General features: G+C 44.6%; 1 protein-coding gene across 3 annotated transcripts; it reads left to right on the forward strand.

Annotated features, from left to right (window-relative positions):
• Nucleotides 1-27,596, forward strand: LOC109907243 (TBC1 domain family member 5-like). Of its 3 annotated transcripts, none has more exons than XM_020505104.2 (23): nucleotides 1-111; nucleotides 6,991-7,049; nucleotides 9,113-9,234; nucleotides 9,941-10,004; nucleotides 10,181-10,289; nucleotides 10,960-11,049; nucleotides 11,121-11,195; nucleotides 13,113-13,180; nucleotides 13,362-13,464; nucleotides 13,801-13,889; nucleotides 14,008-14,058; nucleotides 14,195-14,264; nucleotides 14,429-14,601; nucleotides 14,684-14,826; nucleotides 15,394-15,500; nucleotides 16,030-16,115; nucleotides 16,237-16,520; nucleotides 16,710-16,766; nucleotides 18,636-18,847; nucleotides 18,960-19,059; nucleotides 24,211-24,290; nucleotides 25,748-25,999; nucleotides 26,241-27,596. In XM_020505104.2, the coding sequence occupies exons 3-23, from the start codon at nucleotides 9,132-9,134 to the stop codon at nucleotides 26,520-26,522; spliced, it is 2,598 nt and encodes an 865-aa protein (XP_020360693.1). In that variant the 5' UTR covers nucleotides 1-111; nucleotides 6,991-7,049; nucleotides 9,113-9,131; the 3' UTR covers nucleotides 26,523-27,596. The 3 variants fall into 3 exon arrangements, with proteins under 3 accessions (XP_020360693.1, XP_020360694.1, XP_031651072.1); XM_020505105.2 differs by having other exon boundaries at nucleotides 41-111; nucleotides 6,995-7,049; XM_031795212.1 differs by having other exon boundaries at nucleotides 82-350.
• Nucleotides 27,597-27,908: the final 312 nt, after the last annotated feature.

The raw sequence follows: 27,908 nt of genomic DNA on the forward strand, positions 1-27,908 counted from the left end.
CGTAATCTCCCAAGTCACATGTTCTATCAGCTGTGCCTCAACACACTTGACTCGCGACTGTTTACTATCAGAAGACAGCACAGAATGGGGAGCCCCGCATGAGCAGAACAGGTCAAATGCACACTCACATTAAACGACGGAATATGCAATGGCATTTTTAATAACTGGAAATAACCCGTGTGCCTGTATGAAGTTGCTATATTGATTTGTCTTTAGCCACAGAGCTGTATGTCGGAAGTGTAGCGCTAGGCCTGTGTGCAAGCTCGTGCAGCTAGCCTGAACGCTAACCCGAAAAAGACTTGCAAGACAGTTTGACGAATAGATTATATAGCTAACTAAACGTCAGCTACGTAAGTATTTTCTAGCGATTGTAAATATGCATGGCGTTGCTACCTAGTTAAAGACATGTTTGTTTTTCTACCACCATGCTGGACATCTAACTAGTAGAGCTAGTTGCTAGCTATATCATGCCAGTATATTGCACATCGACAGTCATTGCGGTGGAAATTGGTCTGATCACCCTTTCTATAAAGAAAACCGTGCAGGTTGATTCAGGCGTTTATTTTATAGCGATGATCAAATTTCACTTTACGCCTGGTAAATCTGGTTCATAGAGATTGTAAATATGCCTTTGTTGACAGATCGTTTTTTTTTGTGTGTAGCCGGCTATTTTTTTGGTTGGGGATATTTTCCTTCTCCAACCACCAGAACGATTCACAAATCAGGGAGTCCAAACAATAGACTCCCGATGTTGTCCCAAAGCTGTTTGCTAGCTGTGTTTCTTCTTATTTTAAACAATGGCAAGCACTAGGTAGCCTATGTCTACCTGTTTTTATTATGTCCAAGTTACAGGTGCCAACAACACTATCGTGACCCAGCATAGTCCAGTGACAGTACCAAAGATAGGTTGTATAAGAGTTGTTTTGGCCAGAGGCCGCCCAGACAGGAGAGGTCTTTACCATAAGGGAAACGTTCTGTCAGTATCGAACCTTTGCTCTCTGAGCGAGGTGCACTGACTGCAGAGACTGAAATGAGCAGCCAGCCAGCCAGCACATAGCCTACTCAAACGAAACGATCTGTGTATTGTGAGGTAAACTACTAATGAGAAACTGCAATAATATAAGGCCAACCGCCTTGATTCGGTCTTATGTAGCAACATTTGAAATAGTTTTTTTTTTTTACATTGGATAAAAGCAGAGACTCAGAGCTACAAAATGGTATATCATACACTGCATTTGAGGAACAATGAAAAAGTCATTCTGCTTTGAAAGTTGATAAACTTAGAACCTCACTTTTGAGAAAATGGCCTTGGAATGTTTTGGTACCTACTGTAGAGCTCCTCTTTGTCTACACCCATTCAGCATCATTCACACCCTCTTAAGCTTTAGCCCCCACCAAAACTCTGACCATTTTACTTGGCCTAGCAGATTTGGTTAGGCTGTTTTCATGTTATCCAGAGCGTTAGTGACTAAGTATGCTGCTGGCAAAATTTTAGTTAAGCTTTTTTGCTGATGTTTACTGACAGTGGTCATATTCAATGGGTGTTGAGTGTTCGTAAATTCATTAGTTATTCTGCGCTCTGGCACACTCAGACGAGAGTGCTCTGAAATCAGAGTAGCTGGTCAGACTGAATTTACGAACACACCAGAAATGATTATTTGAATAGTGGAGTCTTTTGTTAAGACATTTGGCTAGCTAGCTAAACAATGAGCCATAATCCCAACTCATGACGTTACTATCCTGCAGGTAGCTATCCAACCAGGTTAAATGTTAGCTAGCTAACATTAGGCTTTAACTAGCCAAGCAAATGGCTCTGAGATTCAAATAATAAGATCATATATGTAACGTTAGCTAGCTAACAGTACGCTTTACCTTGAAATGAAACGACTTTCTGTCCAAATTCGAAACGTGTAATATCTGAAAATGTAGACTAGCTAACTATCTTACCCGTATACATCATAGATGGACGTGTTACCATAAATTTGAAGATGTAATCCAGAGACCAGTGTTTTCTCCATCTCCTTAGCTATTTATACTCGAATTCCACCGATTTCAAAACTTGATTCTCCAGAAAGTGGAGAACAACTCTTATGCAGTTTTACTGTGAGATACACGCATTTTGATTTAAAAAAAAGTTTACGTTCAAACGGCTCTTCTGTGATGTAGTGACCCGTGACATACGCCTATTTTCCTGAAACGGGTGACGTGTGTCATGTTGTTTTGTGGTTCAATGTTAGTTAGCTAACATTAGGCTTTAACTAGTAATGCAAAGTGATTTCTGATTTTAATAATATTATTACACAGATCATACACGTAACCTTAGCTAGCATGCCAACATTCGCTAACTAGCTAACAGTACGCTTTAACTTGGAAAGAAAGTTTAAAATTTAGTTTAAAAAGTGATATCTTTGAAAATGTAGCTAGACTCTTACCAGCATACATGGATGAACGCTTCATGGCAGACTGGAACCATTTAACTATTTTTGTTTGTAGGTACATCTTGTTTGGCCAGCGTTAAGTCACTCCGGTTCACACTGACTGTGGAGAAAGTGTGCAGAAAGTGTTGTTGTTGAGAAAAGTAGCAAAACTTTTGTTATTCTCGATAGCTAACATTATATCTTTCAAAAACGGTGCAGTAAAAAGGGCTGCCAATACATGCTGAACAGCTCATGTTATAGACAGAAGCATGGCAGACCAATCCAAACTCATCTCCCAGCATGTCCAGCCCATCCATAATCTCAGCCAATAATGGCTAGCTGGAATGTTCCTGTCTTTTCCCCTTGCTAAACCAACTAGGCTTGTAATTTGACAATTTTATTTGTATTTACGTATGGAATACAAGTTTGTGCACAGGAATGCACAGGAAATGCACAGGAAAGTTCAATTTCTGGAGTCCTCTTGATAGCAATCTGTATAGTGTACTACATCCACTAAAATGGACCCTCAGTCACATGAAAGACGTCAGGCTCGTCCTCTCTACTGGCACTGAATTACCCTTCTCTGTTTCTGGTTTTCCCTCCGTATATTCTGCTGTACTGCTGTTGTCTCCAGTGTTGTCAGAACTCAGAATGCCCAGGGCCTCTCAGCTGATCTGCTGTTCTAAAACACCATAATCAAAGCCTCACAGAAAGCAGAAGAGCTTTATGGCTCTGGGCAGAGGCTACGCAGCCTCTATGTCTAGCTCAGTTTATACCCAATTGGTTTTCAACCGTTTTGGGCCTTCCGAGTCCTACGTCTCGCTCTCTCTCTCACACACACACACACACAAAAACTAACTTCACCTCTTCACAGCAAGTGATGTTCTCAATCTGTTTATAGTAAAGAGGAAGTGAATGATAATGGTGCTCTATTAATATCCCTGATGGTATGAAGGTGTAGCTATATGTATTTCACTTGCATTTCTCATATTTTCTAAGGTGTTTGTCTAATTTAGCCTTCTGTTTCTTTAATGTGTTCTCATCGTACCTTCTTCAATCAACTAGGATAATGTTTCTAGGCTACTGGCTGAGGTCATGTACAGGTCAGGGCAGGAGGACTCAAATGTGTCATGATGATTTCTATTAATGGCTTACAGACTATCTTCATTCTTCAAATGCCAGGGTTGTGTTCATTATTGCACACGTAGCAAAATGTTTTGCAAATGAATATGAAAACAAGCTTTTCTTATTGGACAAGTTAAGGTAGGTCCCTCCCTGTTTTGTTCCGTTTGGTCCCAGTGGACCCTCTTTTTTTTTTCACGCAGAGGTGGGATTCAGTGGACCTTGTTACAGTAGGCTAAATCACAGGCAAGTACACTACATGACCAAAAGTATGTGGAGATTAGTTTGTTGGACTGCCAGATGGTGAAGCGTTATGCCAAAGAACGCTTTTCCGCTGCTCCAGAGTCAAATGGCAGTGAGCTTTACACCACTCCAGCTGGCGCTTGGCATTGCGCATGGTGATCTTAGGCTTGTGTGCAGCTGCTCGTCCCCGGGACAAACAGTTATTGTGCAACTCGGTAGTGAGTGTTGCAACCGAGGAAAGACGATTTTTACCCGCTCCTGCTTCAGCACTCTGCGGTCGTGTTCTGTGACCTTGTGTGGCATACCACTTCGCGGCTGAGCCTTTGTTGCTCCTAGAAAAATGGAATTGTTGGAAAGGGGGCAATCTGTGACAGTGCCACTTTAAAAGTCACTGAGCACTTTCGTAAGGCCATTCTAGTGCCAATCTTTGTCTATGGAGATTGTATGGCTGTGTGCTCAATTTTTATACACCTGTCAGCAACGGGTGTGGCTGAAATGGCCAAATCCACTTATTTGGAGGGATGTCCACATACTATATATATACACAAAGTATCTTCTCATCCCAATGTAAGTTTCTAGATAGCAGTGCAAGCAATTTACCTATTGGTTTATTAATGCCTTCCATTATGTATTTATTTGATTACATCATAAAAAATGAATTCAGTGAATTATTGACGTATGTCCTGGTGATATGTAGTACATTATGCAGTACCTAATGTGTTATTTGCGCTGAGAAGTTTGCCGTTGTTGCAGAGCAGAAGATTACTCTCTGGAGGATAACTTTTAGAATGGAAGTGAAACCTTCCACCAGACATGGCCGTGAACATGCAACACACAACACGTCTCAGTAGTACAGTCCGTCTGTTACATTCCCTTACATAGCCTGACTAGTGAGTGATTTTATATGAGGATCTCAACATCCTGTTCAGAATTACAAGATTGAGTGATTTAATCAGTTATTCCTTAAGTTTCCTCTTACTGGAATTCAGAATGTTGGAAGAGCCTCTGGATTCTGGGAGTAATTAAACTATTAAACTACGGCAAAGAAGAGCTCCTCTAAGGATCCTCAACTATAGTTCTGAGTTTGAAGCCCTTCGGACACTTCTGAAACATGCCTAACTCTGAGAAGAGTTCTTCTATAAGGATCCTCAACTATAGTTCTGAGTTTGGAGCCCTTCGGACACTTCTGAAACATGCCTAACTCTGAGAAGAATCTGTTCAACTTCATCATGATGAAATGTAGTGCATTATTATTGACCTATTCACAGCATGTCTCTAGCTATTGTTGGAGATTAGTTTTAATTATTTAATGGGATATTGTCTTTTAAAAGGGGGAAAAACTCATAACTTGAAGGCATTAGTCTTTGTGAGGAACAGATGTTGCAGAGCCAAACAGGAACATAGAGTACGCATATAAAATGATTTATATTTTGATAGTGTGCGCGGTTGATTTATCAAAGCCGGGTTCCATGCGCCTTGTTAATGGGTTTAAGGAGATGCTTTTGTTGGGTGATTTCCATAATTAATAAAGGAACATGCATAATGCTCTCGTTGCTGCAGTGGAAGGAATTGTGTGTTATGTAGGCTAAGCCTATGTGTACGCACTAGGGTTGTCACGATACCAGCATTGCAATACTCCGAGGAATCATGGCAAGGAATTGTCTTTGCTTTCCTTTTTGCCATGGAAAATCAGGTATTGTAGTATTATGATAACCCAAGTACGTACACACACACACACACACACACACGCATACATAACCATGGAAGATGCCCATCCAGGATAAATAATGGAGAGGTGGCGGGGTTTAACATACATATATTTTTTTGTTAGTTTTATTTTGAGAGGTACTTTTTACCCCTCTTTTTTGCTGCCCAATTTGTCATACCCAATTTGTCATACCCAATTTGGTATTTACAGTGTTGTCCCATCCCTGCTACTCCCGTACGGACTCTGGAGAGGTGAAGGTCGGGAGCCATGTGTCCCCCGCCCAGCCGCACTGTTTCATGACACACTGCTCGCTTAACCCGGAAGACAACCGCACCAATGTGTCGGAGGAAACACTGTACAGCTGGCTACCGAAGTCGCTAGAGTGTGACGGGACAAGGACGTCTGGCCAAACCCTCCCCTAACCCGGCGACGCTGGGACAATTGTGCACGGCCTCATGCCTCTCCTGGTCGCGGCCGGCTACAACACAGCCTGGGATCGAACCCGGGTCTCTAGTGACTCCTCTAGCACTGCGATGCAGTTGTTTAGACCGCTATGTCCCTCGGGTGGCCCATGGGTTTAACCTTAATTAAATCAACATGGTTTGAGGACAATTTTAAGACATTGGCGTCTTTTGATGAACGTCACGTCGTCGACTAGTTCAGTTCCTGTTCAATGTCCCTGTCATTGTACTGTTATGTGAAACGTCTTGATTGGTCATTTCTTTTCTTTTGGTAGGAGCACGTAGTGTCAATGTTTTGTCTTTATTTTGTCACAGATCTCCCACAGAGCTGTCAGTCTGAAATGCCATAGTGAATTCCCTGGGCTATCCCTGCTCTGTGCTCATCCTCCATGGAAGTGGTTGTTTTGATGCACAAGCCACTTGACTGTCTCTGTATGTGATTAGAATGTTTTCCTTTGTAAATTGAGACGTGTTATTTTTCAAATCAAATCTTGTCCATTCTGTCTTATTAAATCAGTGTATCCTATGTCAGTGATGTTCCAAAGCCACTCAACAGACATTTTGAGTAGCCTACATTAGGGTTGGCCGGTACCCACACTTTCATACCGTTCCTGTACCAGAAGGAGGTATTCGGTATTACTGGCAATGCACACAAGGGGCACTATTACTTTCCAAACATACATTTGATGCACAAAACCCATTTAGGCAGCAGGGATCTTGATCCAGGAAGGAATTAATCGTATCTGCCGTAACCAAGAAGCTTGATCTGGCAAGCTAGCCATTTGGTTAGCAAACCATGTGGATAGTTGGAGACCTGAGATGGAGCAGTTTATTTGGCATATCTTTGATAGTTAACTTGTATGAGTAGTTGTGTACGGTATACCGCACAAGCCTAGCCTATACTGCATAGCCTTATGTTGTCTTGTGTTGAATTCCCCCAAGTGATCCTATTTATATCCAGGGACAGAGCAAAAATGCCAAGCCTTTGCCTTTTTCGTTTCTCTTTTTGTCCTGAATGTCTCTTTTGTGTTTCTCTCAGATAGCCTAAACCCTCATCTTTCCTGAGTCTCGGCTGAGGAGGAACACAACGTTGTGACTGTAAGTACTGACATGGAACAAAGACAGACAAAAAGCATAGGCCTGGAGCTGAACTGGATAATATTAGTAAATCTTACTTTATTTATACAGCACATTTCAGACAGGGAATGGAACTTTATTTATACAGCACATTTCAGACAGGGAATGGAACTTTATTTATACAGCACATTTCAGACAGGGAATGGAACTTTATTTATACAGCACATTTCAGACAGGGAATGGAACTTTATTTATACAGCACATTTCAGACAGGGAATGGAACTTTATTTATACAGCACATTTCAGACAGGGAATGGAACTTTATTTATACAGCACATTTCAGACAGGGAATGGAACTTTATTTATACAGCACATTTCAGACAGGGAATGGAACTTTATTTATACAGCACATTTCAGACAGGGAATGGAACTTTATTTATACAGCACATTTCAGACAGGGAATGGAACTTTATTTATACAGCACATTTCAGACAGGGAATGGAACTTTATTTATACAGCACATTTCAGACAGGGAATGGAACTTTATTTATACAGCACATTTCAGACAGGGAATGGAACTTTATTTATACAGCACATTTCAGACAGGGAATGGAACTCAATGTGCTTCACAGAAAAAAAACGAATGAAAATAAAAACTGCACAAAACGCTTAAGAGGATAAAAAAACAAAAAATAACAATAAAAACTAACGACTAAAAAGCACACTAAGGAAAAGCAAAGCTAAAAAAATGTCCACAGTTTAGGCCCCTTCAGGTTCTCTGGCAGGCTATTCCAGAGGCTGGGGCAAAATAACTAGAGGCTGTCTCTCCATGCCTCTTGGTCCTAGGCTTTGGGATAGTTAAAAGGCTGCCTCTCCATGCCTCTTGGTCCAAGGCTTTGGGATACTTAAAAGGTTGTCTCTCCATGCCTCTTGGTCCTAGGCTTTGGGATAGTTAAAAGGCTGCCTCTCCATGCCTCTTGGTCCTAGGCTTTGGGATAGTTAAAAGGCTGCCTCTCCATGCCTCTTGGTCCAAGGCTTTGGGATAGTTAAAAGGTTGTCTCTCCATGCCTCTTGGTCCTAGGCTTTGGGATAGTTAAAAGGCTGCCTCTCCATGCCTCTTGGTCCTAGGCTTTGGGATAGTTAAAAGGCTGCCTCCATGTCTCTTGGTTCTAGGCTTTGGGATAGTTAAAAGGTTGTCTCTCCATGCCTCTTGTTTCTAGGCTTTGGGATAGTTAAAAGGCTGCCTCTCCATGCCTCTTGTTTCTAGGCTTTGGGATAGTTAAAAGGCTGCCTCTCCATGCATCTTGGTCCAAGGCTTTGGGATAGTTAAAAGGCCAGTGCCAGAGGACCTGAGCGACCTACTGGGTACATAACGTGTATATTTGTTCTGTTTTTAATTGCTCTACTAAACTTAGTCCCAGTGGTGTAAAATACTTAAAGTACTTTAAAATACTGCTTAAGTAGTTTTTTGGGGGGTATCTGTACTTTACAATTCATGTTTGACCATTTTTACTTCACTACATTAAGAAAAAAGTATTTGGACTTTTTACTCCAAACGTTTTCCTTGACACCCAAAAGTACTCGTTACATTTGGAATGTTTAGCAGGACAGGAAAATGGTCCACTTCACACATCCACAGAACATCCCTGGTCATCTCTACGGCCTCTGATCTGGCGGACTCAATGAACATGCATGCTTCGTTTGTAAATGATGTCAGAATGTTGGAGTGTGCCTCTGAGTATCTGTACATTTTAAAAACAAGAATGTTGCTGTCTGGTTTGCTTAATATAATTTATTTGAACTTTCTTTCGATACTTAAGTATATTTTAGTAGTTACATTTGATACTTGAGTAAAAGTTTTTGGTTTAAAATATACTTAAGTAGAATTTTACTGGGTGATTTTTACTTGAGTAATTTGATAAAAGAGATAAAGATAAAAGAGTCCTCTTGCTCTGTGGTGTTCTGTTTTGTTCTTACTCTATGGTGTCTACTGCTGCAGTCATCCTACTCTTGTTCTGTGTTGTGTTCATTCTTGTTCTGTGGTGGTACACAGGTAGTTTTAACCCCTCCTGTTCTCATCCCAGGTTCTGTTGTGTGGTGGTCATGCAGCACCCTAACTTCGAGACCCAACACCCTCTCCAGCCTGATGGAGAGCAGGAGCCTGGCTTCGACCCTCTCCACAACTTCAACAAGAACCACAGCCGTGGTGGGTCAACATGTTCATAAAAGCTATATTTACATGTTAACCCTTTATGGCAACCATTTGAGGCTTAATTAAGCAGTTATTAACACTTCATATTCATAACCAAACACCATTTGATGACGAGCGAAGGAGAGTCGGGGGGGGGGGGGGGGGGGTGCGAGGTAGTTGAATGTGGGGATAACGAAAGACTGTGACAAAGGAAATATTGATGGAGAAATGTATGGAGTATGTAGTGGATTGTATAACGATGAGTTATGAACACAGCTGATGACGCCTGCGGACGAAAGATGGGTTAGCGTGTTTAGCTAATGAATTTTCATAGTGAGTGTCCCCAGAGCAACGTCACATGATACACTTCTGTAACTAATGTTGATTGACAGCTCCCAGGAGTGTGTGTGTGTGTGTTAACCTGCAGGGCAAATGAGTTATTATTTATGATGATGATTTTAGGTTTGTGACATCCCTGCGTCTTACTCACGCTTGAGAAATACCCTGAGACATACCGCTGTCCTTTTCCCCGTGACATGATTTCATTGGTAAATGTAATGTGGTAGAAACCATGCTACTGAACATGCCTATTGAAATCTGTCAGAGAAAAGGATGCCTTTAAACATCCATTACTTTGAAGATGAGCCTCGCTGATCATGTAATTGGTGTCAATGCCGCCTTCTAGTGGCTGCATGTGTGAACTGCTTTGTTTGTTTTACAGGAGGATCTCTGGATAGTAGCAGGTTGTCTTACTCAGAGTCTGATTCCACCTTCCTTTCCTACAGGTAAGAACTCATGTTGCTGTGCTGTGTGTGTTCATGCTTAATGTGTCCGTGTGATTTACATTTTGGTCCATGTCACATGCAGATCTAATTCTCTGTGTATTGCACATTAGATTAAATCAAATTGCACAAACTCACCAAAACTTCTCATCTCTCCCGTTACCCACCTCCCTCCGAAGGAAAGAATGGGATGACTTGTTCCTGAACAGTAATTATCTGGCCAGGATTCGGCAGGCAGGCATCAGCGGCCGATTGCGGAGCAGCCGATTCCGCAGTGTGTGCTGGAAGGTAAACCACTCACAAAGATGTCTCTCAGGTTTCTCTCTTCAGAATACTCTGTGTATGGATGTCTTATTTAATTATCTAGGTAATGGGATTGAACGGTTTCAATAAAAAACATGTAGAACCCCTTTTTCTCCCTGATTTGTCATATCCAATTGGTAGTTAATCTATTATCATCGTTGCAACTCCCGTACGGACAAAGGAGAGGTGACGATCGAGAGCTGTGCGTCCTCCGAAACAAAACCCTGCCAAGCCGCACTGCTTCTTGACACAATGCACGCTTAACATGGAAGCCAGCCGCACCAATGTGTCGGAGAAAACACTGTACAGCTGGTGACAAGGTCAGCATGAATGTGCCGTGCCTGCCACAGTAGTCACTAGTGTTACGGGACAAGGACATCCTGGCCGGCCAAAACCTCCCCTAACCCGGATGACGCTTGGCCAATTGTGCGTCGCCTCATCGGTCTCCCGGTCGCGGCAGGCTGCGACATAGCCCGGTATCGAACCAGGATCTTTAGTAACACGCTGCGCCACTCAGGAGGAACAATGGATTAAAAGTTAACACTGATATGACTGTTGTGTGAAAGGTGTTTTATCTATAGTGTTTAATGTTTTATTTGCTACTGTGCGGTCGACGGTATCTGAAGGAAGTTCTAGCATGTCTGTTGTCTTCTAGTTGTACCTGGAGGTCCTTCCTGAAGATAAGAGCCAATGGCTCAACAAGACCAAGGAGCTGCGAGCCCAGTATGAGAAGATCAAAGAGACTGTGAGTTATTGTGTGTGTGTCTCTGTGTTTGTGTGTGTGCCAGTCACTGACTCTCTCCCCTCTCGTCTCAGCACATCACCAACCCCCGTAAAGCTGCAGGCCAGCAGGACCTGGTGGTCAACAATCCACTCTCACAAGACGAGGGGGTAAGTGTAGTGAAGCCTGAGTGTCTCTGAATACACCTCCTTATCCATAATGGGGTATATGGATGTCCTAAATATCCCTCTGTCACAGGACTAAGGGGGTAAGTGTAGTGAAGCCTGAGTGTCTCTGAATACACCTCCTTATCCATAATGGGGTATATGGATGTCCTAAATATCCCTCTGTCACAGGACTAAGGGGGTAAGTGTAGTGAAGCCTGAGTGTCTCTGAATACACCTCCTTATCCATAATGGGGTATATGGATGTCCTAAATACCCCTCTGTCACAGGACTAAGGGGGTAAGTGTAGTGAAGCCTGAGTGTCTCTGAATACACCTCCTTATCCATAATGGGGTATATGGATGTCCTAAATACCCCTCTGTCACAGGACTAAGGGGGTAAGTGTAGTGAAGCCTGAGTGTCTCTGAATACACCTCCTTATCCATAATGGGGTATATGGATGTCCTAAATATCCCTCTGTCACAGGACTAAGGGGGTAAGTGTAGTGAAGCCTGAGTGTCTCTGAATACACCTCCTTATCCATAATGGGGTATATGGATGTCCTAAATACCCCTCTGTCACAGGACTAAGGGGGTAAGTGTAGTGAAGCCTGAGTGTCTCTGAATACACCTCCTTATCCATAATGGGGTATATGGATGTCCTAAATATCCCTCTGTCACAGGACTAAGGGGGTAAGTGTAGTGAAGCCTGAGTGTCTCTGAATACACCTCCTTATCCATAATGGGGTATATGGATGTCCTAAATATCCCTCTGTCACAGGACTAAGGGGGTAAGTGTAGTGAAGCCTGAGTGTCTCTGAATACACCTCCTTATCCATAATGGGGTATATGGATGTCCTAAATACCCCTCTGTCACAGGACTAAGGGGGTAAGTGTAGTGAAGCCTGAGTGTCTCTGAATACACCTCCTTATCCATAATGGGGTATATGGATGTCCTAAATATCCCTCTGTCACAGGACTAAGGGGGTAAGTGTAGTGAAGCCTGAGTGTCTCTGAATACACCTCCTTATCCATAATGGGGTATATGGATGTCCTAAATACCCCTCTGTCACAGGACTAAGGGGGTAAGTGTAGTGAAGCCTGAGTGTCTCTGAATACACCTCCTTATCCATAATGGGGTATATGGATGTCCTAAATATCCCTCTGTCACAGGACTAAGGGGGTAAGTGTAGTGAAGCCTGAGTGTCTCTGAATACACCTCCTTATCCATAATGGGGTATATGGATGTCCTAAATATCCCTCTGTCACAGGACTAAGGGGGTATCCCTGTTGTAAATGTATATCATACCTTTATTATGATGTACAGCTAACTGCCAAAATAAAGGAAACACCAACATAGGGCCTTAATAGGGCGTTGGGCCACCACGAGCCAGAACAGCTTCAACGCACCTTGACATAGATTCGACACCTTCTTCCACAAGAAATTCCATAATTTAGTGTTTTGTTGGTGGTTGAAAACGCTGTCTTAGGCACCGTCTCCAGAATCTCCCATAGGTGTTTAATTGAGTTGAGATCTGGTGAATGAGTGGGCCATAGCATGTGGTTTACATCATTTTCATGCTCATCAAACCATTCAGTAAACACTCGTGCCCTGTGGATTGGGCATTGTCATCCTATGAGGGCATAGCTATGGTAGCCAAAATAGTGGCCTACCCAACATTTTTATTCATGATCCTAATCATGATGTGATGTTAACTGCTTAATTAACTCTGGATCCCAACCTGTGTGGAAGCACCTGCTTTCAATATACTTTGTTTCCCTGTAGTGTTTCCATTATTTTGGCAGTTACCTGTATGTCCCTATATTGTGTTATAATGTATTGTAACATAGAAGTATGGTGAATGGGTTTATGGTGTATTTCCTGGTTCATATGTCCCTGTGCTCTCCTCTCCCTCCTGTCCAGAGCCTGTGGAACAAGTTCTTCCAGGACAAAGAGCTGAGAGGGATGATCAAACAGGACGTGATGAGAACGTGAGTCTGCTACACTTTTAAATACAGCTCTGGTTATCAAATAATGTCACTAAAGTCCTTCTCCGGTCTACTGTATGCCTCTCATATAAACACCATCTTACCTTTCCCATCACTTCTCTCTCCTCTCCCCTCTTTTTAAATGTTTTCTCTTCTCTCCCTCTATCGTCTCTTCTGTCTGTAGCTTTCCTGAGATGCGTTACTTCCAAGACGAGGCTGTCAGGACCAAGCTGACAGACATCTTGTTCTGTTACGCCCGAGAGAACGAACTGCTACTGTACAAACAGGTACCACTACACCATTAGTTACAAGTTGAAAAGTCACACAATGTTACATTTGCACACCATGACAGGGCCACCAGGCATGCTGTTGTAACTCCTAGACTAGACCGTATACTGTCCACATTGTGCTACACAGGGAGAGCATGGATGCCCAGTCAATGTCCTAACAGGAAGTGACATACGGCTGGCCACTGGTTAATTAAGTTTAATGATGCTCTGTCAAAACTGATAACACAACTCGTGCATCACGCTGAGAGAAACACAGGCCATGCTGAATCATGTTCTCTTTCTGTCTCTCTCGGTATCTGTGACCTCGCTGACTCTGACTCTCTCTGTCTGCAGGGAATGCATGAGTTGTTGGCTCCTATCGTGTTTGTCCTGCACTGTGACCATCAGGCCTTTCAGCACGCCAGCGAGACCGCGTACCCCAGGTCAGTCACACCGGCACCCCTACTTCACATCTATCTCCTACCCTTCAGTTACACCCTATGCTGTCCATTCCTCCAAATTGGTTTGTGTTGATCTAATGCTGTTGTCTTTGGTCCACAGTGAGGAGATGCTGTCTCTACTGAATCCTATGTTCCATGAGCATGATGCCTAGTGAGTGAAATATGCATTTGACATTCTTCTACATTCTAAACGTGGAAATCATATGGACAGGTCAGACTTCTAACATGTTCTTGTTGAGACCCAGTCCATATTACTCCGTTCTCCTCTGTGTGTCTGTGTTCTGCAGTGCCATGTTCTCCCAGCTGATGGAGACAGCAGAACCCTGGTTCTCCAGCTTGGAGAGAGAAGTCAGAAGGGTCAGTGCTCTTGTTAAAGTTGTAGCACTCACCGGCTACTGAAGCTCCATTGTAGCTGCTGCTTCTGCTATTCTAACGTATATCAGCGTTGTATTTTATTTTCATGTTATTCCACTGTTGACATCATCTGAACACTGTTGATGTTGTCTGAACGTTCTCCTCAGGGGAAGGACGAGATGCTGACCAGCATGCCGTTCGCCCGTCCGCAGGACTCGGGGCCGTCTGTTGCCATAGTGACCAAAGTGAACCGCATCCAGGACCAGCTGGTGAAGAAGCACGACGTGGAGCTGCACATGCACGTCAACCGCCTGGAGATCGCCCCGCAGATATACGGCATGTGAGTACTGCCACCTGTCTGTGTATTGTCTCTCTAGTGTGTGTCTGCCTGCGTCTCTTTAAACGTGTGTTTGCGTCTCTAGTCGCTGGGTGCGTCTGCTGTTTGGCCGTGAGTTCCCCCTGCAGGACCTGTTGGTGGTGTGGGATGCCCTGTTCGCTGACAGCATCACTCTAGACCTGGTGGACTATGTCTTCGTAGCCATGCTGCTCTACATCAGAGATGCCTGTAAGGACCTCCCTTACTGACCATCAATACATGTCAGTCACATAGATGGTTGGTTGCCAGTCATAGTCAGCTATTCAGCCAGTCGTATTCAGCCGCCCTTAGTCAGCTATTCAGCCAGCCATTATCTGCCGGCCGGCCATTCATTTGGCCATTCAGCCATTGTCAGCAAGACATTCACCCATTGCCAGCCAGCCAGCCAGCCGTTGCCAGCCAGCCAGCCGTTGTCTGTCTGCATGTCAGCCAGCCAGCCGTTGTCTGTCTGTCAGTGAGCCAGCCAGCCGTTGTCTGTCTGTCTTTCAGCCAGCCAGCCAGCCGTTGTCTGTCTGCATGTCAGCCAGCCAGCCGTTGTCTGTCTGTCTGTCTGTCAGCCAGCCAGCCGCAGGTGGTGGCGGTGGTCGTCCAGCCAGCCGTTGTCTGACATAGTCAGCCGTAGACTGTCAGCCATTCAGACAGTCAGCCATAGTCAACCAGCTATTCAGCCAGCCTGCCTGATAGCCTAGCCGTCTGTCTGCTAGCTAGTGTCTGTCACGGAGCCTTGCTAACTCTTTGTTTTTTCCTGTGTCTCAGTGATAGCGAGTAACTTCCAGACCTGTCTTGGCCTTCTAATGCACTACCCACCTATAGGAGACATCCACACCCTACTACACAAGGCTCTGTTCCTCAGAGATCCCAAGGTAAGAACACACACAAGCTGTCCTGGCTCCAGCACACATTCTGTCCTGTCCACTCATCCTTTTGACCACTGACCCGTGTAAACTGTGACTGCTTGGTCCCATCACGGTGTGGTGTTCCTGACAGACGTGCAGGTCTGATCCGGTGTGACACAACCGCCCCGGGTCGGACTGCATTGTCCAGACGCGTCCCCATCTCCCCCTGGGGTGGTACAGCGGGAGATGGGATGGATTGATGCAGATGGGTGACATTTGAGGCGGAAGAGATGAGGGTTAGGGAAAAGAGGGGTGGAGAGGAGAAGGGAAGGATGGAAAAGTGGCTGAATCACGTGTTTTTATGATATCTATCAATTTAAGGCGGTTGGGACATGACCATGATAGTCAGAGTAGTTGGCTAAAGCACAGATCTGGGACTAGGCTATGTGGTGGAGCCCCCACCCAACAGTATTTTTCACACCGTCTCTATTTCATCACTTTGTATTGATTTGATCACTATTTAATGAGCTGTATTCACTGATGCCTTTTCCTTTAGAACAATCCTCGGCCAGCCAACTACCAGTTTCAACAGAATCTGGACTATTACAAGACCAGAGGAGCGGACCTGGTCAACAACACCCGGTAAGCAGACACACACAGTACAGCATGAGGAACAGTCATGGTAACAAACACACACACACACACACTGTTGTTTCACAATATTCTGCTAAACTAAGCCTTTCTCTCTTTTCTCCTCTCTCAGTGCCAGTGGCAAGATGGCTCCTCTCAACATCAACAAGGTCTCCAGCAGTCTGCTCAGCTTCGGTAGGAAGCTCATCGCCCCTGCTCTGTCAGGGGGTGGCTCCAGCGGCATCTCTCCAATTAATAGCGAGGTCCTGTCTGCCCCCTCCCCCGTCACTGTGGGTCCTCACCCCCAGGCCGAGCCCTTGTTGTCTGGCCATGCACCCCTGCAGACGCAGACACCCCCCCATTCCCAGCACCACCGCTTACTCAAGTCTGAGAGTATGCCTGTCCACCTGAGCAAAGGTGAGGGTTGGAAACACACACACTTTTACGCTGAACAGGTACACTGAAGTTCGCATGTCCATACATACAAGTGCTTAGTTACGTCATGAGAAGGTTTACTCAATAAGCACATGATAGCAGTACTGGACTCTGGACTGTGTGTGTCCACGAGTGACACGATAGCCTTACTCTCCTGTCTGTTCAATGTAGTTTCAGGAGGAGTCTCTCAGGTTCCTGTCCCAGCCCACATTTTCTCTGACACAAAAGGTAACTGCTACCACAGCACCTACTTGCTTGTGTGTGTGTGTGTGTGATGTGCTGGCATGTTTTTGCATTCCCTTTGACCAGTTCGTTTCAACCCTGACCTCTGACCTCTGACTGTCACAGTACTGCTGGCTTTCTGTACTCTTTTCCTCCTGGTTACTTCATCAACCAATAAATAGCATTATTGATCAGCCGTATTGTTCAAACACCATTTCACCCTTGTCTTAATCAATCACTGAACGCTACAAGGCAGCAGTACTATGGCAGTCCAGAGTTTTGGATTTATGGATCCCCATTAGTTCCTGCCAAGGCAGCAGTACTGTGGCAGTCCAGAGTTTTGGATTTATGGATCCCCATTAGTTCCTGCCAAGGCAGCAGTACAATGGCAGTCCAGAGTTTTGGATTTATGGATCCCCATTAGTTCCTGCCAAGGCAGCAGTACTATGGCAGTCCAGAGTTTTGGATTTAGGGATCCCCATTAGTTCCTGCCAAGGCAGCAGTACTGTGGCAGTCCAGAGTTTTGGATTTATGGATCCCCATTAGTTCCTGCCAAGGCAGCAGTACTGTGGCAGTCCAGAGTTTTGGATTTATCGATCCCCATTAGTTCCTGCCAAGGCAGCAGTACTATGGCAGTCCAGAGTTTTGGATTTATGGATCCCCATTAGTTCCTGCCAAGGCAGCAGTACTGTGGCAGTCCAGAGTTTTGGATTTATGGATCCCCATTAGTTCCTGCCAAGGCAGCAGTACTATGGCAGTCCAGAGTTTTGGATTTATGGATCCCCATTAGTTCCTGCCAAGGCAGCAGTACTGTGGCAGTCCAGAGTTTTGGATTTATGGATCCCCATTAGTTCCTGCCAAGGCAGCAGCTACTCTTCCTGGGGTCCAGCAAAATTAAGGAAATGTATCAAATGTAAAAAAACATGACAATAATTCCCAGATTTCACAACATATGGTGTTCTCAGGCCCCTACTCCACCACTACAACACATCTACAGTACTACATCCATGTGTGTGTATAGTGCATATGTTATCGTGTGTGTTTGTTGCTTCACAGTCCTCGCTGTTCCATAAGGTGTATTTTCATCTTTAAAAAAATGTATTTTACTGCATCAGTTACTTGATGAGTTCCATGTACTGGCTCTGTGTAGTACTGTGTACCTCCCATAGTCTGTTCTGGACTTGGGGATTGTGAAGAGACCTCTGGTGGCATGTCTTGTGGGGTAGGCATCGGTGTCTGAGCTGTGTGCTAGTCGTTTAAACAGACAGCTCGGTGCTGTCAACATGCCAATACCTTTCATAAATACAAGTAGTGATGAAGTCAATCTCTCTTCCACTTTGAGCCAGGAGAGATTGACATGCATATTATTAATATTAGCCCTCTGTGTACTTCCAAGGGCCAGCCGTGCTGCCCTGTTCTGACCCAATTGCAATTTTACTAAGTCCCTTTTTGTGGCACACCACTGAACAGTTTTCCAGATGTGACAAACCTTGTTGATGGTGTTAAGAAGGTAGACCAGCGCTTTATTATGGACAGACTTCTACCCATCTTAACTACTGTTGTATCAACATGTTTTGACCATGACAGTTTTACAATCCAGGGTTACTCCAAGCAGTTTAGTCACCTCTACTTGGTTAATTTCCACATGATTTAGTTGAGGTTTAGGATTTAGTGAATAATTTGTCCCAAACACAAGGTTTTTAGTTTAAATATTTACCTTATTCATTGCCACGCACTCTGCATGTTGTATCTACCTGGAAGTTCTCCCTGGTACAGGCTCTCCAGGACCAAGGTTGTCAACAACTGGACTGGTCCATCTGTTCTTCTCCTCTCTCTCTCTGCTACTCACAGCCCACATGTCTTTCTCTCTTTCAGGCCAAATCTCCAGGACAGCTAGCTCCTCCCCCAGCATAGAGAGCCTCTCTGGAGGGCGGGGTCACACCACTGCATCCCCACCCCTTCCTGTCACCAGGGAAAGTGACACCAGCACGTCGTCTTCGCCCCTCTCGGCCACCAGGAAGGATTCCTTCTTCAACATCACTCGCTCCCGCTCCCACAGCAAGACCATGATGGGCAAGAAAGAGGCTGTGAGTTCACTAGCTCTGTCTCTCTGTCTCTCACCTATCTCTTATTTCTCTCCTCGATCTCCCTCTAAGGATCCACACTCTCTCTAACGCTGTCCCCTCTGTGTTGTGTCAGGAGGAGGAGTTGGAGGCCCAGGTGTCCTTCCTGCAGGGTCAGATCAATGACCTGGAGGCCATGAGCAAGTACTGTGCCAAGATGATGAACACACATATTGGTAAGTCTACCTACTACCAATACAATAGTGGAGAAATCTGCAGTTCTGCCCTTTAGCAGTTAACCCCCAACAAACAGGGGCGGCAGGTAGCCTAGTGGTTAGACCGTTGGGCCAGTAACTGAAAGGTTGTTGGATCAAATCCCTGAGCTGACAAGGTAAAAATCTATTGTTCGGCTCTGAACAGGGCAGTTAACCCACTGGCTTGCCGAGTTAAATAATAACGGTTAACTAATAAAACCCAGCAACTGCTCCCCGGGCGCCGATGACATGGACGGTGATTTAAGGCAGATACCCACACCTCTGATTCAGAGGGTTATTTGAAATTCTTCAAAGTAGCCACCCTTTGCCTTGACAGCATTGCACACAATCAACCAAATCTGCCAAATAGTGCTTCTAATAACTCTATTGTAAATACTGTGAAAATAAATAGTTCAGAGGTTAAGTTGTTTAAAAATATTAGGTCCATTATCATTTCTACACACATACACCTCAACACTTGGGCCGACAAATAAGATTGTTGACCAATCAGGACCTGAATATGACTGCACGTCACATAATTTAATACGTTCATACCTTCTTTTTTTTTAACATAGTTATTAAACATTGATTGCACTCACTCGTATTTTATAGCCATTCACCGATACTTATGCTATGATGCTGGTCAAGTTTGGTGTCGCACACCTGACGCTGCCGCATGAGGCAGACACACCTCCCCAAGCTCTGGGACAGTGCTGGTCAGAAACAAAGAAAGCTTGCAGATGGATGCAAACAATGTTCTCCACAAAAAACACAGCAAAACGACAATCTGTTTCAGTAGCTATAGTTAGCTATCTACCTAGGTTTCATAATTTAAAATACCCATCATTTGGCCTCCTAAGTGGTGCTTGAGGTGTCACTACAGACCCGGGTTCGATCCCAGGCTGTGTCACAACCAGCCGTGACCGGGGGTCCCATAGGGCGGCGCACAATTGGCCCAGCGTCGTCTGGATTAGGGGAGGGTTTGGCTAGGTTTGCTTTACTTGGCTCATCACGCTCTAGTGACTCCTTGTGGCGGGCTGGTAGCCTGCAGGCTGACTTTGGTCGTCAGGTAGACCGTGTTTCCTCCGACACATTGGTGTGGCTGACTTCCGGATTAAGTGGGCGGGTGTTAAGAAGAGTGGTTTGGCGGGTCATGTTTCGGACACGTGACTCAACCTTTACCTCTCCCGAAGCCCTTTAGGGAGTTGCAGCAATGAGACAAGATTGCAGTTGGATATCACAAAATTGGGGACAAGGGGGTAACATCCTTTTATTTACTTATACCCATAATTTGCAAGACCGTTTTAGTATTTGGTTGATGATGGTCGGACCCACCTATGTGAAGCTTGCGGTTTGCCTTCAAAATAAAAGTCCCTCATTGAAAGTGATGCAAATAGAGAATCATGCCATAGTTGGTGCTTAACAAGGTTGGAGTGTTATATAAATGCAACAAAAGCCAATTAGTTAATTTGACAAATCAGTTCAAATCACTCTGGATATATTAGACTTTAGAATTGCATTGGGGGCATACTGTAATCTTAGGTAAGGCTGTACAGTTCAATAGGAATGTCAATACCCACAATAGGCAGACTGGGGAGGTGATTTCCCATAGTCAGTCCTGCAAGAGCTACGTTGCAAAAATGTGTGGACTCTACAGTTGTGTTCTGTGGGTGTCACTGAGTAGACTGATACCCAATTTCATTGATCCACAATCCATAGGTAGGCTTTACAGTGAAATACAAGTAAGCCCCAATGCATACTGAAGTCTAATATATCAACGGTGCGATTTCAACACATTTGTTTTGTCAAATTAACTAATTGTCGTTTGTTGAATTTACATAACATTTCAACCTTGTTCAGTATTATCTAGTCCAAATATTGCGTAATTCCACGATTTGCATCCATTTGCATTACTTTCAAAGAGGGACATTTTTTATTTAGAAAGCGAATTGCAAATTCCACTTGACTAATCCTTATTGTGGCTAGCTTCACATAAGTGTCGGGTCCAGTCTTATTACATTAGTTTGGGGGTAACAGGGCTAGGTAGCTGGCTAGCTTGTTTATTTACTTATCTATCTAGCTAGTTATTTTAATGAACAGAAGTTCGATTTAGAATAGGAGAACAAGTGGCTGCCTGGGTAATACTTAGTCACATGGATTCCTAAAACATTGTTAAGAATATTGAAAATGGTTGCAGTTTCTGGTCAATATTTTCAGGGTGGTTGCATTGGTGCTAGCGAGATACCAAGCTAAAGCTAGCTAGCAATCCCAGAAGTTGCTAATCAAATCTGTATCAAAGATATGAGTGACTTTATCATACTGCAAACCAAAGTCAACATAGTAGGGTGACAGCCTGGCTCCAATTTCCAAACTGTTATCAATGTTGACAAAATGCGTCATTATTATTCTGTATTTAATTTTGACTAGCTAGGTTGAATCAAGTGCAATTGTTTGGGATGTGGCTGGCAGGCAGAAGTGGTAGGGACTCGAAGCAGCAGGATCCTCATCCGTTCCCCCCCAGCCTCTGGGATTGTTGCACGTCTGGGAGAATGTTGGACTACCTTGCTTACATTGTTTTATCCTGCTTGTTGATCCTGCATGTTATTTCAGATGTTTACAGACGTTTTCCCATTCGGTCGAACAAATAAATGTCTTATTACCAAAGTGCTATTGAAAACACATCGTGGCCGGTGTGTGCTTGTTTGTAGAGGTCTTCATTTCTTCAGCTTTAACAGTGCTGCTGATCGTAGTGGTGGTGCTTGTTTGTAGAGGTCTTCATTTCTTCAGCTTTAACAGTGCTGCTGATCGTGGTGGTGGTGCTTGTTTGTAGAGGTCTTCATTTCTTCAGCTTTAACAGTGCTGCTGATCGTAGTGGTGGTGCTTGTTTGTAGAGGTCTTCATTTCTTCAGCTTTAACAGTGCTGCTGATCGTGGTGGTGCTTTGTTTGTAGAGGTCTTCATTTCTTCAGCTTTAACAGTGCTGCTGATCGTGGTGGTGCTTGTTTGTAGAGGTCTTCATTTCTTCAGCTTTAACAGTGCTGCTGATCGTGGTGGTGCTTGTTTGTAGAGGTCTTCATTTCTTCAGCTTTAACAGTGCTGCTGATCGTGGTGGTGCTTGTTTGTAGAGGTCTTCATTTCTTCAGCTTTAACAGTGCTGCTGATCGTAGTGGTGGTGCTTGTTTGTAGAGGTCTTCATTTCTTCAGCTTTAACAGTGCTGCTGATCGTAGTGGTGGTGCTTGTTTGTAGAGGTCTTCATTTCTTCAGCTTTAACAGTGCTGCTGATCGTAGTGGTGGTGCTTGTTTGTAGAGGTCTTAATTTCTTCAGCTTTAACAGTGCTGCTGATCGTAGTGGTGGTGCTTGTTTGTAGAGGTCTTCATTTCTTCAGCTTTAACAGTGCTGCTGATCGTAGTGGTGGTGCTTGTTTGTAGAGGTCTTCATTTCTTCAGCTTTAACAGTGCTGCTGATCGTGGTGGTGGTGCTTGTTTGTAGAGGTCTTCATTTCTTCAGCTTTAACAGTGCTGCTGATCGTAGTGGTGGTGCTTGTTTGTAGAGGTCTTCATTTCTTCAGCTTTAACAGTGCTGCTGATCGTGGTGGTGCTTTGTTTGTAGAGGTCTTCATTTCTTCAGCTTTAACAGTGCTGCTGATCGTGGTGGTGCTTGTTTGTAGAGGTCTTCATTTCTTCAGCTTTAACAGTGCTGCTGATCGTGGTGGTGCTTGTTTGTAGAGGTCTTCATTTCTTCAGCTTTAACAGTGCTGCTGATCGTAGTGGTGGTGCTTGTTTGTAGAGGTCTTCATTTCTTCAGCTTTAACAGTGCTGCTGATCGTAGTGGTGGTGCTTGTTTGTAGAGGTCTTCATTTCTTCAGCTTTAACAGTGCTGCTGATCGTGGTGGTGCTTGTTTGTAGAGGTCTTCATTTCTTCAGCTTTAACAGTGCTGCTGATCGTAGTGGTGGTGCTTGTTTGTAGAGGTCTTCATTTCTTCAGCTTTAACAGTGCTGCTGATCGTAGTGGTGGTGCTTGTTTGTAGAGGTCTTCATTTCTTCAGCTTTAACAGTGCTGCTGATCGTAGTGGTGGTGCTTGTTTGTAGAGGTCTTCATTTCTTCAGCTTTAACAGTGCTGCTGATCGTAGTGGTGGTGCTTGTTTGTAGAGGTCTTCATTTCTTCAGCTTTAACAGTGCTGCTGATCGTAGTGGTGGTGCTTGGTTTGTAGAGGTCTTCATTTCTTCAGCTTTAACAGTGCTGCTGATCGTAGTGGTGGTGCTTGGTTTGTAGAGGTCTTCATTTCTTCAGCTTTAACAGTGCTGCTGATCGTAGTGGTGGTGCTTGGTTTGTAGAGGTCTTCATTTCTTCAGCTTTAACAGTGCTGCTGATCGTAGTGGTGGTGCTTGGTTTGTAGAGGTCTTCATTTCTTCAGCTTTAACAGTGCTGCTGATCGTAGTGGTGGTGCTTGTTTGTAGAGGTCTTCATTTCTTCAGCTTTAACAGTGCTGCTGATCGTAGTGGTGGTGCTTGGTTTGTAGAGGTCTTCATTTCTTCAGCTTTAACAGTGCTGCTGATCGTAGTGGTGGTGCTTGGTTTGTAGAGGTCTTCATTTCTTCAGCTTTAACAGTGCTGCTGATCGTAGTGGTGGTGCTTGGTTTGTAGAGGTCTTCATTTCTTCAGCTTTAACAGTGCTGCTGATCGTAGTGGTGGTGCTTGGTTTGTAGAGGTCTTCATTTCTTCAGCTTTAACAGTGCTGCTGATCGTAGTGGTGGTGCTTGGTTTGCACATGCAAATTCAGCGAGCGCAACGTTCTATAATATAGTTGTTATTTGACGGATCAAATTAAAAGCTTATTTCACATTTTGACACGCAAAGACCCAAACGGCATTCCATATCTACATAGTTTTAGTTGATTTATGTTAAGACTGGAGTTTTTTTCTTTTCAGAGAAACATTGCGTAAAAACAGACGGTCGTGACCCACCAGTTGAGAATCGCTGAGTTAAGCTTTAACCACAGTGATGTTTTGAGCAATCTAGTGATTTTAAATCCGTATACACATGTACTCAGTTGTGTAGTTAAAACAGGCTTTATTTGGTTAACTGGTTGGCTGTGTGTTACTGCTATATCTGTGATCTGATGTCTGTCTCAGGTAAGATCCAGGAGGTGATCCTACAGGAGCACCTGGAGAAAGAAGACGAGGTGTTGGTGTCACTGGCTGGACTCAAACAGGTGTGTGTATATGCATTTGTGCATGACAAATCACATTTTACAGTGAAATGCTTACTTACAAGCCCTTAACCAACAATGCAGTTAAGAAAAACGAGTGAGTAAAAAATACAAATAAATAATTAACGCGCAGCAGTAAAATAACAGTAGCGGGGCTATATACAGGGGGTACCGGTACAGAGTCACTGCGGGGGCACAGGTTAGTCTAGGTAATGTGTAGTAATACGCAGGGAGTAGCAGCAGCGTAAAATAGGAGGGGGGGGGGGACACACGACACGACACAGTCTGGGTAGCTATTTGACTAGATGTTCAGGACTCTTATGGCTTGGTGTTAGAAGCTGTTTAGAAGCCTCTTGGACCTAGACTTGGCACTCTGGTACAGCTTGCCCTGCAGTAGCAGAGAGAACAGTCTATGACCAGGGTGGCTGGAGTCTGACATATTTTTTAGTGCCTTCCTCTGACACCGCCTGGTATAGAGGTCCTGGATGGCAGGAAGCTTGGCCCTGGTGATGTACTGGGCCGTACGCACTACCCTCTTTAGTGCTTTGTGGTCAGAGGCTGAGCAGTTGCCATAACAGGCAGTGATGCAACCAGTCAGGATGCTCTCGATTGTGCAGCTGTAGAACCTTTTGAACATCTGAGGACCCATGCCAAATCTTTTCAGTCTCCCGAGGGGGAATAGGTTTTGTCGTGCCCTCTTCACGACTATCTTGGTGTGTTTGACCATGTTAGTCAACCATGTTAGGGGACTGAGCACGCACCCGAGGAGCCCCCGTGTTGAGGATCAGCGTGGCAGATGTGTTGCTACCTGGGGGTGGCCTGTGGAAGTCCAGGATCCAGTTGCAGAGGGAGGTGTTTAGTCCCAGCGTCTTTAGCTTAATGATGAGTTTTGAGGGCACTATGGTGTTGAACGCTGAGCTGTAGTCAATGAACAGCATTCTCACATACGTGTTCCTTTTGTCCAGGTGGGAAAGGGCAGTAGAGAGTGCATCATCTGTGGATCTGTTGGGGCGGAATGCAAATTGGAGTGTGTCTAGGGTTTCTGGGATAATGGTGTTGTGAGCCATGACCAGCCTTTCAAAGCACTTCATGGCTACAGACATGAGTGCTACGGGTCGGAATCATTTAGGCATGTTACCTTGGTGTTATTGGGCACAGGGACTACGGTGGTCTGCTTATTCTTCCAGAACGAGGTGAGTAATCGCTGTCCTGATATCTACAAGCTCTTTTTGGTCATAAGAGACAGTGGCAGAAACATTATGTACAAAATAAGTTACAATTAACGCAAAAAACACAGTAGCATAATTGGTTAGGAGACCGTAAAACGGCAGCCATTTCCTCCGGCGCATGTAAATATTGGCATTTAACCATATGTGTTGTCAGTTCGTGTGTTCTTTGTACTCTCTGTGTGTGTGTGTGTTCATCATGACTTGCTCTGTGTATTTGAATGAATCCTTCAGATCAAGGACATCCTGAAGGGAGCGCTGCGTTTCAACCAGAGCCTGCTGGAGGCTGAGGAGAACGAGGAGATCACCATCGCTGACGACCACTATGACATCACCTCCAATGCCGCTGCAGCCATCGTAGAACAGCTCGCCAACTGTCACCATGACAAACACCCCTTCCAGGCCACACCGCAGCGTGGCGACGGTGATGGAGAACAGAAGGACCGAGAGGAGGAAGAGCATGAGCACACAGAGTCAGAGCAACAGGTGAACACACACATGGTTATATTCATACATACTCTTTGCAGTGTACCCTTGCATACTTTGGTACTTGCAAATAGAGACCATTCACACCCGTTCCGATATCACACCACTTCGTATACATCCCCTATACATCAAATGTTTTGATGCATTGTGGGTAAATGGTGACTTTATTTGTGATACAAGGTGTTTTGTAGATCAGCCTGTCAGCAGCATTGTTGAACAAGCCCATTGTCTCCCCATGCAGGTGTCTCCCCCAGAGTCATCTCTGTCTGTGGGTTCGGAGGGGAAGAACTGGGGCGACTACATCCTGGTCTCGCAGGACGGAGAGCTGCAGCCCACCGAGGGAGGGGCCGAGAGGACCCCTCCAATCAGACTGCTCCGTGGCTCGCTCAGGGTGGAGCCGGAGGGCGTGGGGGTGTTCCAGGACCCCCTAATGGGTGCAGCGTCTGGCTCCTCCAGCCCAGACGAGGGCAGCACTCACAGTAAAGACTATGACTTCACCATCGTCAACCCCCAGGACCTGTGAGGGACTATACTGTACTGATTTGGGTGGGAGTTACCCCTAACCAGAGATGTAGGATCAGTTTATATATCCCCACCTTAACCATTAGGGGGAGAAATGCAAACTGACCGTAGATCAGTCTTTAGGGGGTTACTTCATCCCAAACTGGAGGATATGCTGTTTCACAGGGGCAAACCAATGTGCCACTGCTGGATGAAACTTGCACATGGGACTGGGCTATGACAGCCAACCTACTGTCAGGCAGTCGCCAATACTTTATCATTTCCTCTGTCTGTCCTCATGTCTGACACATTACCCTCTCTAACCTGATCTGTGTCCTTGAATACTATAGATCTCTCCTATGCCTATTGCCTGCCCTCCTGTATGCTTGGGTCTTAGCAGTTATCCAACCCCACCTCTGACTTCAAGACAAGTGACTTTAATAGTAATACCCATTTTGCCACAAGATGGCACCACGAGACAGTTCACTACAGGCTACCCTCAGGAGCTGGAATTCATACTGCATTTATCAGTGTGGGGAATCCTTTCCCTTCTCTCTGTATGTAGCAGTAATTGAAGGGTAGGGTAGTACCCTGTTTCTCCAGGTAGGGGAGCTGTCTGTCCATCCTAATGCCTTTGTCTAAAGATGACTTGTCTTACCGCCATTCATCTCTTCTTTGATTGGTCTTTAACTGTTCAAGAGAAGTTGCTCCTAACAGATCTAGGATCAGACTCCCAATTGCTAGTCCTTCACCTACCATTAGGGGGATTTTAAAATATCTGATTCTGTATCGGTTGTTCGGGACAACTTCTAACCAGTGCCTGTAAATCATTGGCAGATTACCTGACTCCCTCTTTCTCCTTGACGTTGTTAGAAGCTATTTTAACCTGCACTGCATTACAAGGTGAAAGTTTTTGTTTTTTTAAGAAATTAATTCAAATGTATCTATGGAATAATAACATAGGTTTCATTATTTCCGGTGTCCCTGTATTTAGTTCTCTTGCTTCCTGTGGTAGCCAAGTAAAGCATTGCACATAAGGGATGTCCCTATAACCCAGATTAACTCGACCAATAAAAGCATTGCTCTTGCTAAAGTATGCCTGTGTCGGTGTGGCTTTGTACTGCTTTTCAACAGGACATTGTAGTCTGTAGCAACATGCTGAATTGTGAGTACAACTTAACTCTTCAGCCGTACAAATTGAATAGAGCCTGACCCCTTAGTGTGTTTGGTGAGTATTGTCGGTCAGTGATCACCAGACTGATGTGTGTGTGACATTTGAAAATGCCAGTTCAATACTTTGTGGCTTCTCTTTGATGTCAGGCCCTAGTTGTGTCTCTCTGATTGCATGTGTGGCTATCAAGAGTCCAGGGGCAAAGCTGTGTGCTTTTTGAAAGCTCTGTTTTATGGT

Source organism: Oncorhynchus kisutch, linkage group LG17 (genome assembly GCF_002021735.2).
Source record: "Oncorhynchus kisutch isolate 150728-3 linkage group LG17, Okis_V2, whole genome shotgun sequence".
In the NCBI taxonomy this organism is placed as follows: Eukaryota; Metazoa; Chordata; class Actinopteri; order Salmoniformes; family Salmonidae; genus Oncorhynchus; species Oncorhynchus kisutch.

Bases quoted from the DNA above. Each gene is read 5' to 3' on its own strand.
- LOC109907243 (XM_020505104.2), top strand. From the start codon at position 9,132: ATGCAGCACCCTAACTTCGAGACCCAACACCCTCTCCAGCCTGATGGA. The intron at 13,890-14,007 runs GTCAGTCACACC...TTTGGTCCACAG, and splicing joins AGCGAGACCGCGTACCCCAG to TGAGGAGATGCTGTCTCTAC. The intron at 24,291-25,747 runs GTGTGTGTATAT...TGAATCCTTCAG, and splicing joins CACTGGCTGGACTCAAACAG to ATCAAGGACATCCTGAAGGG.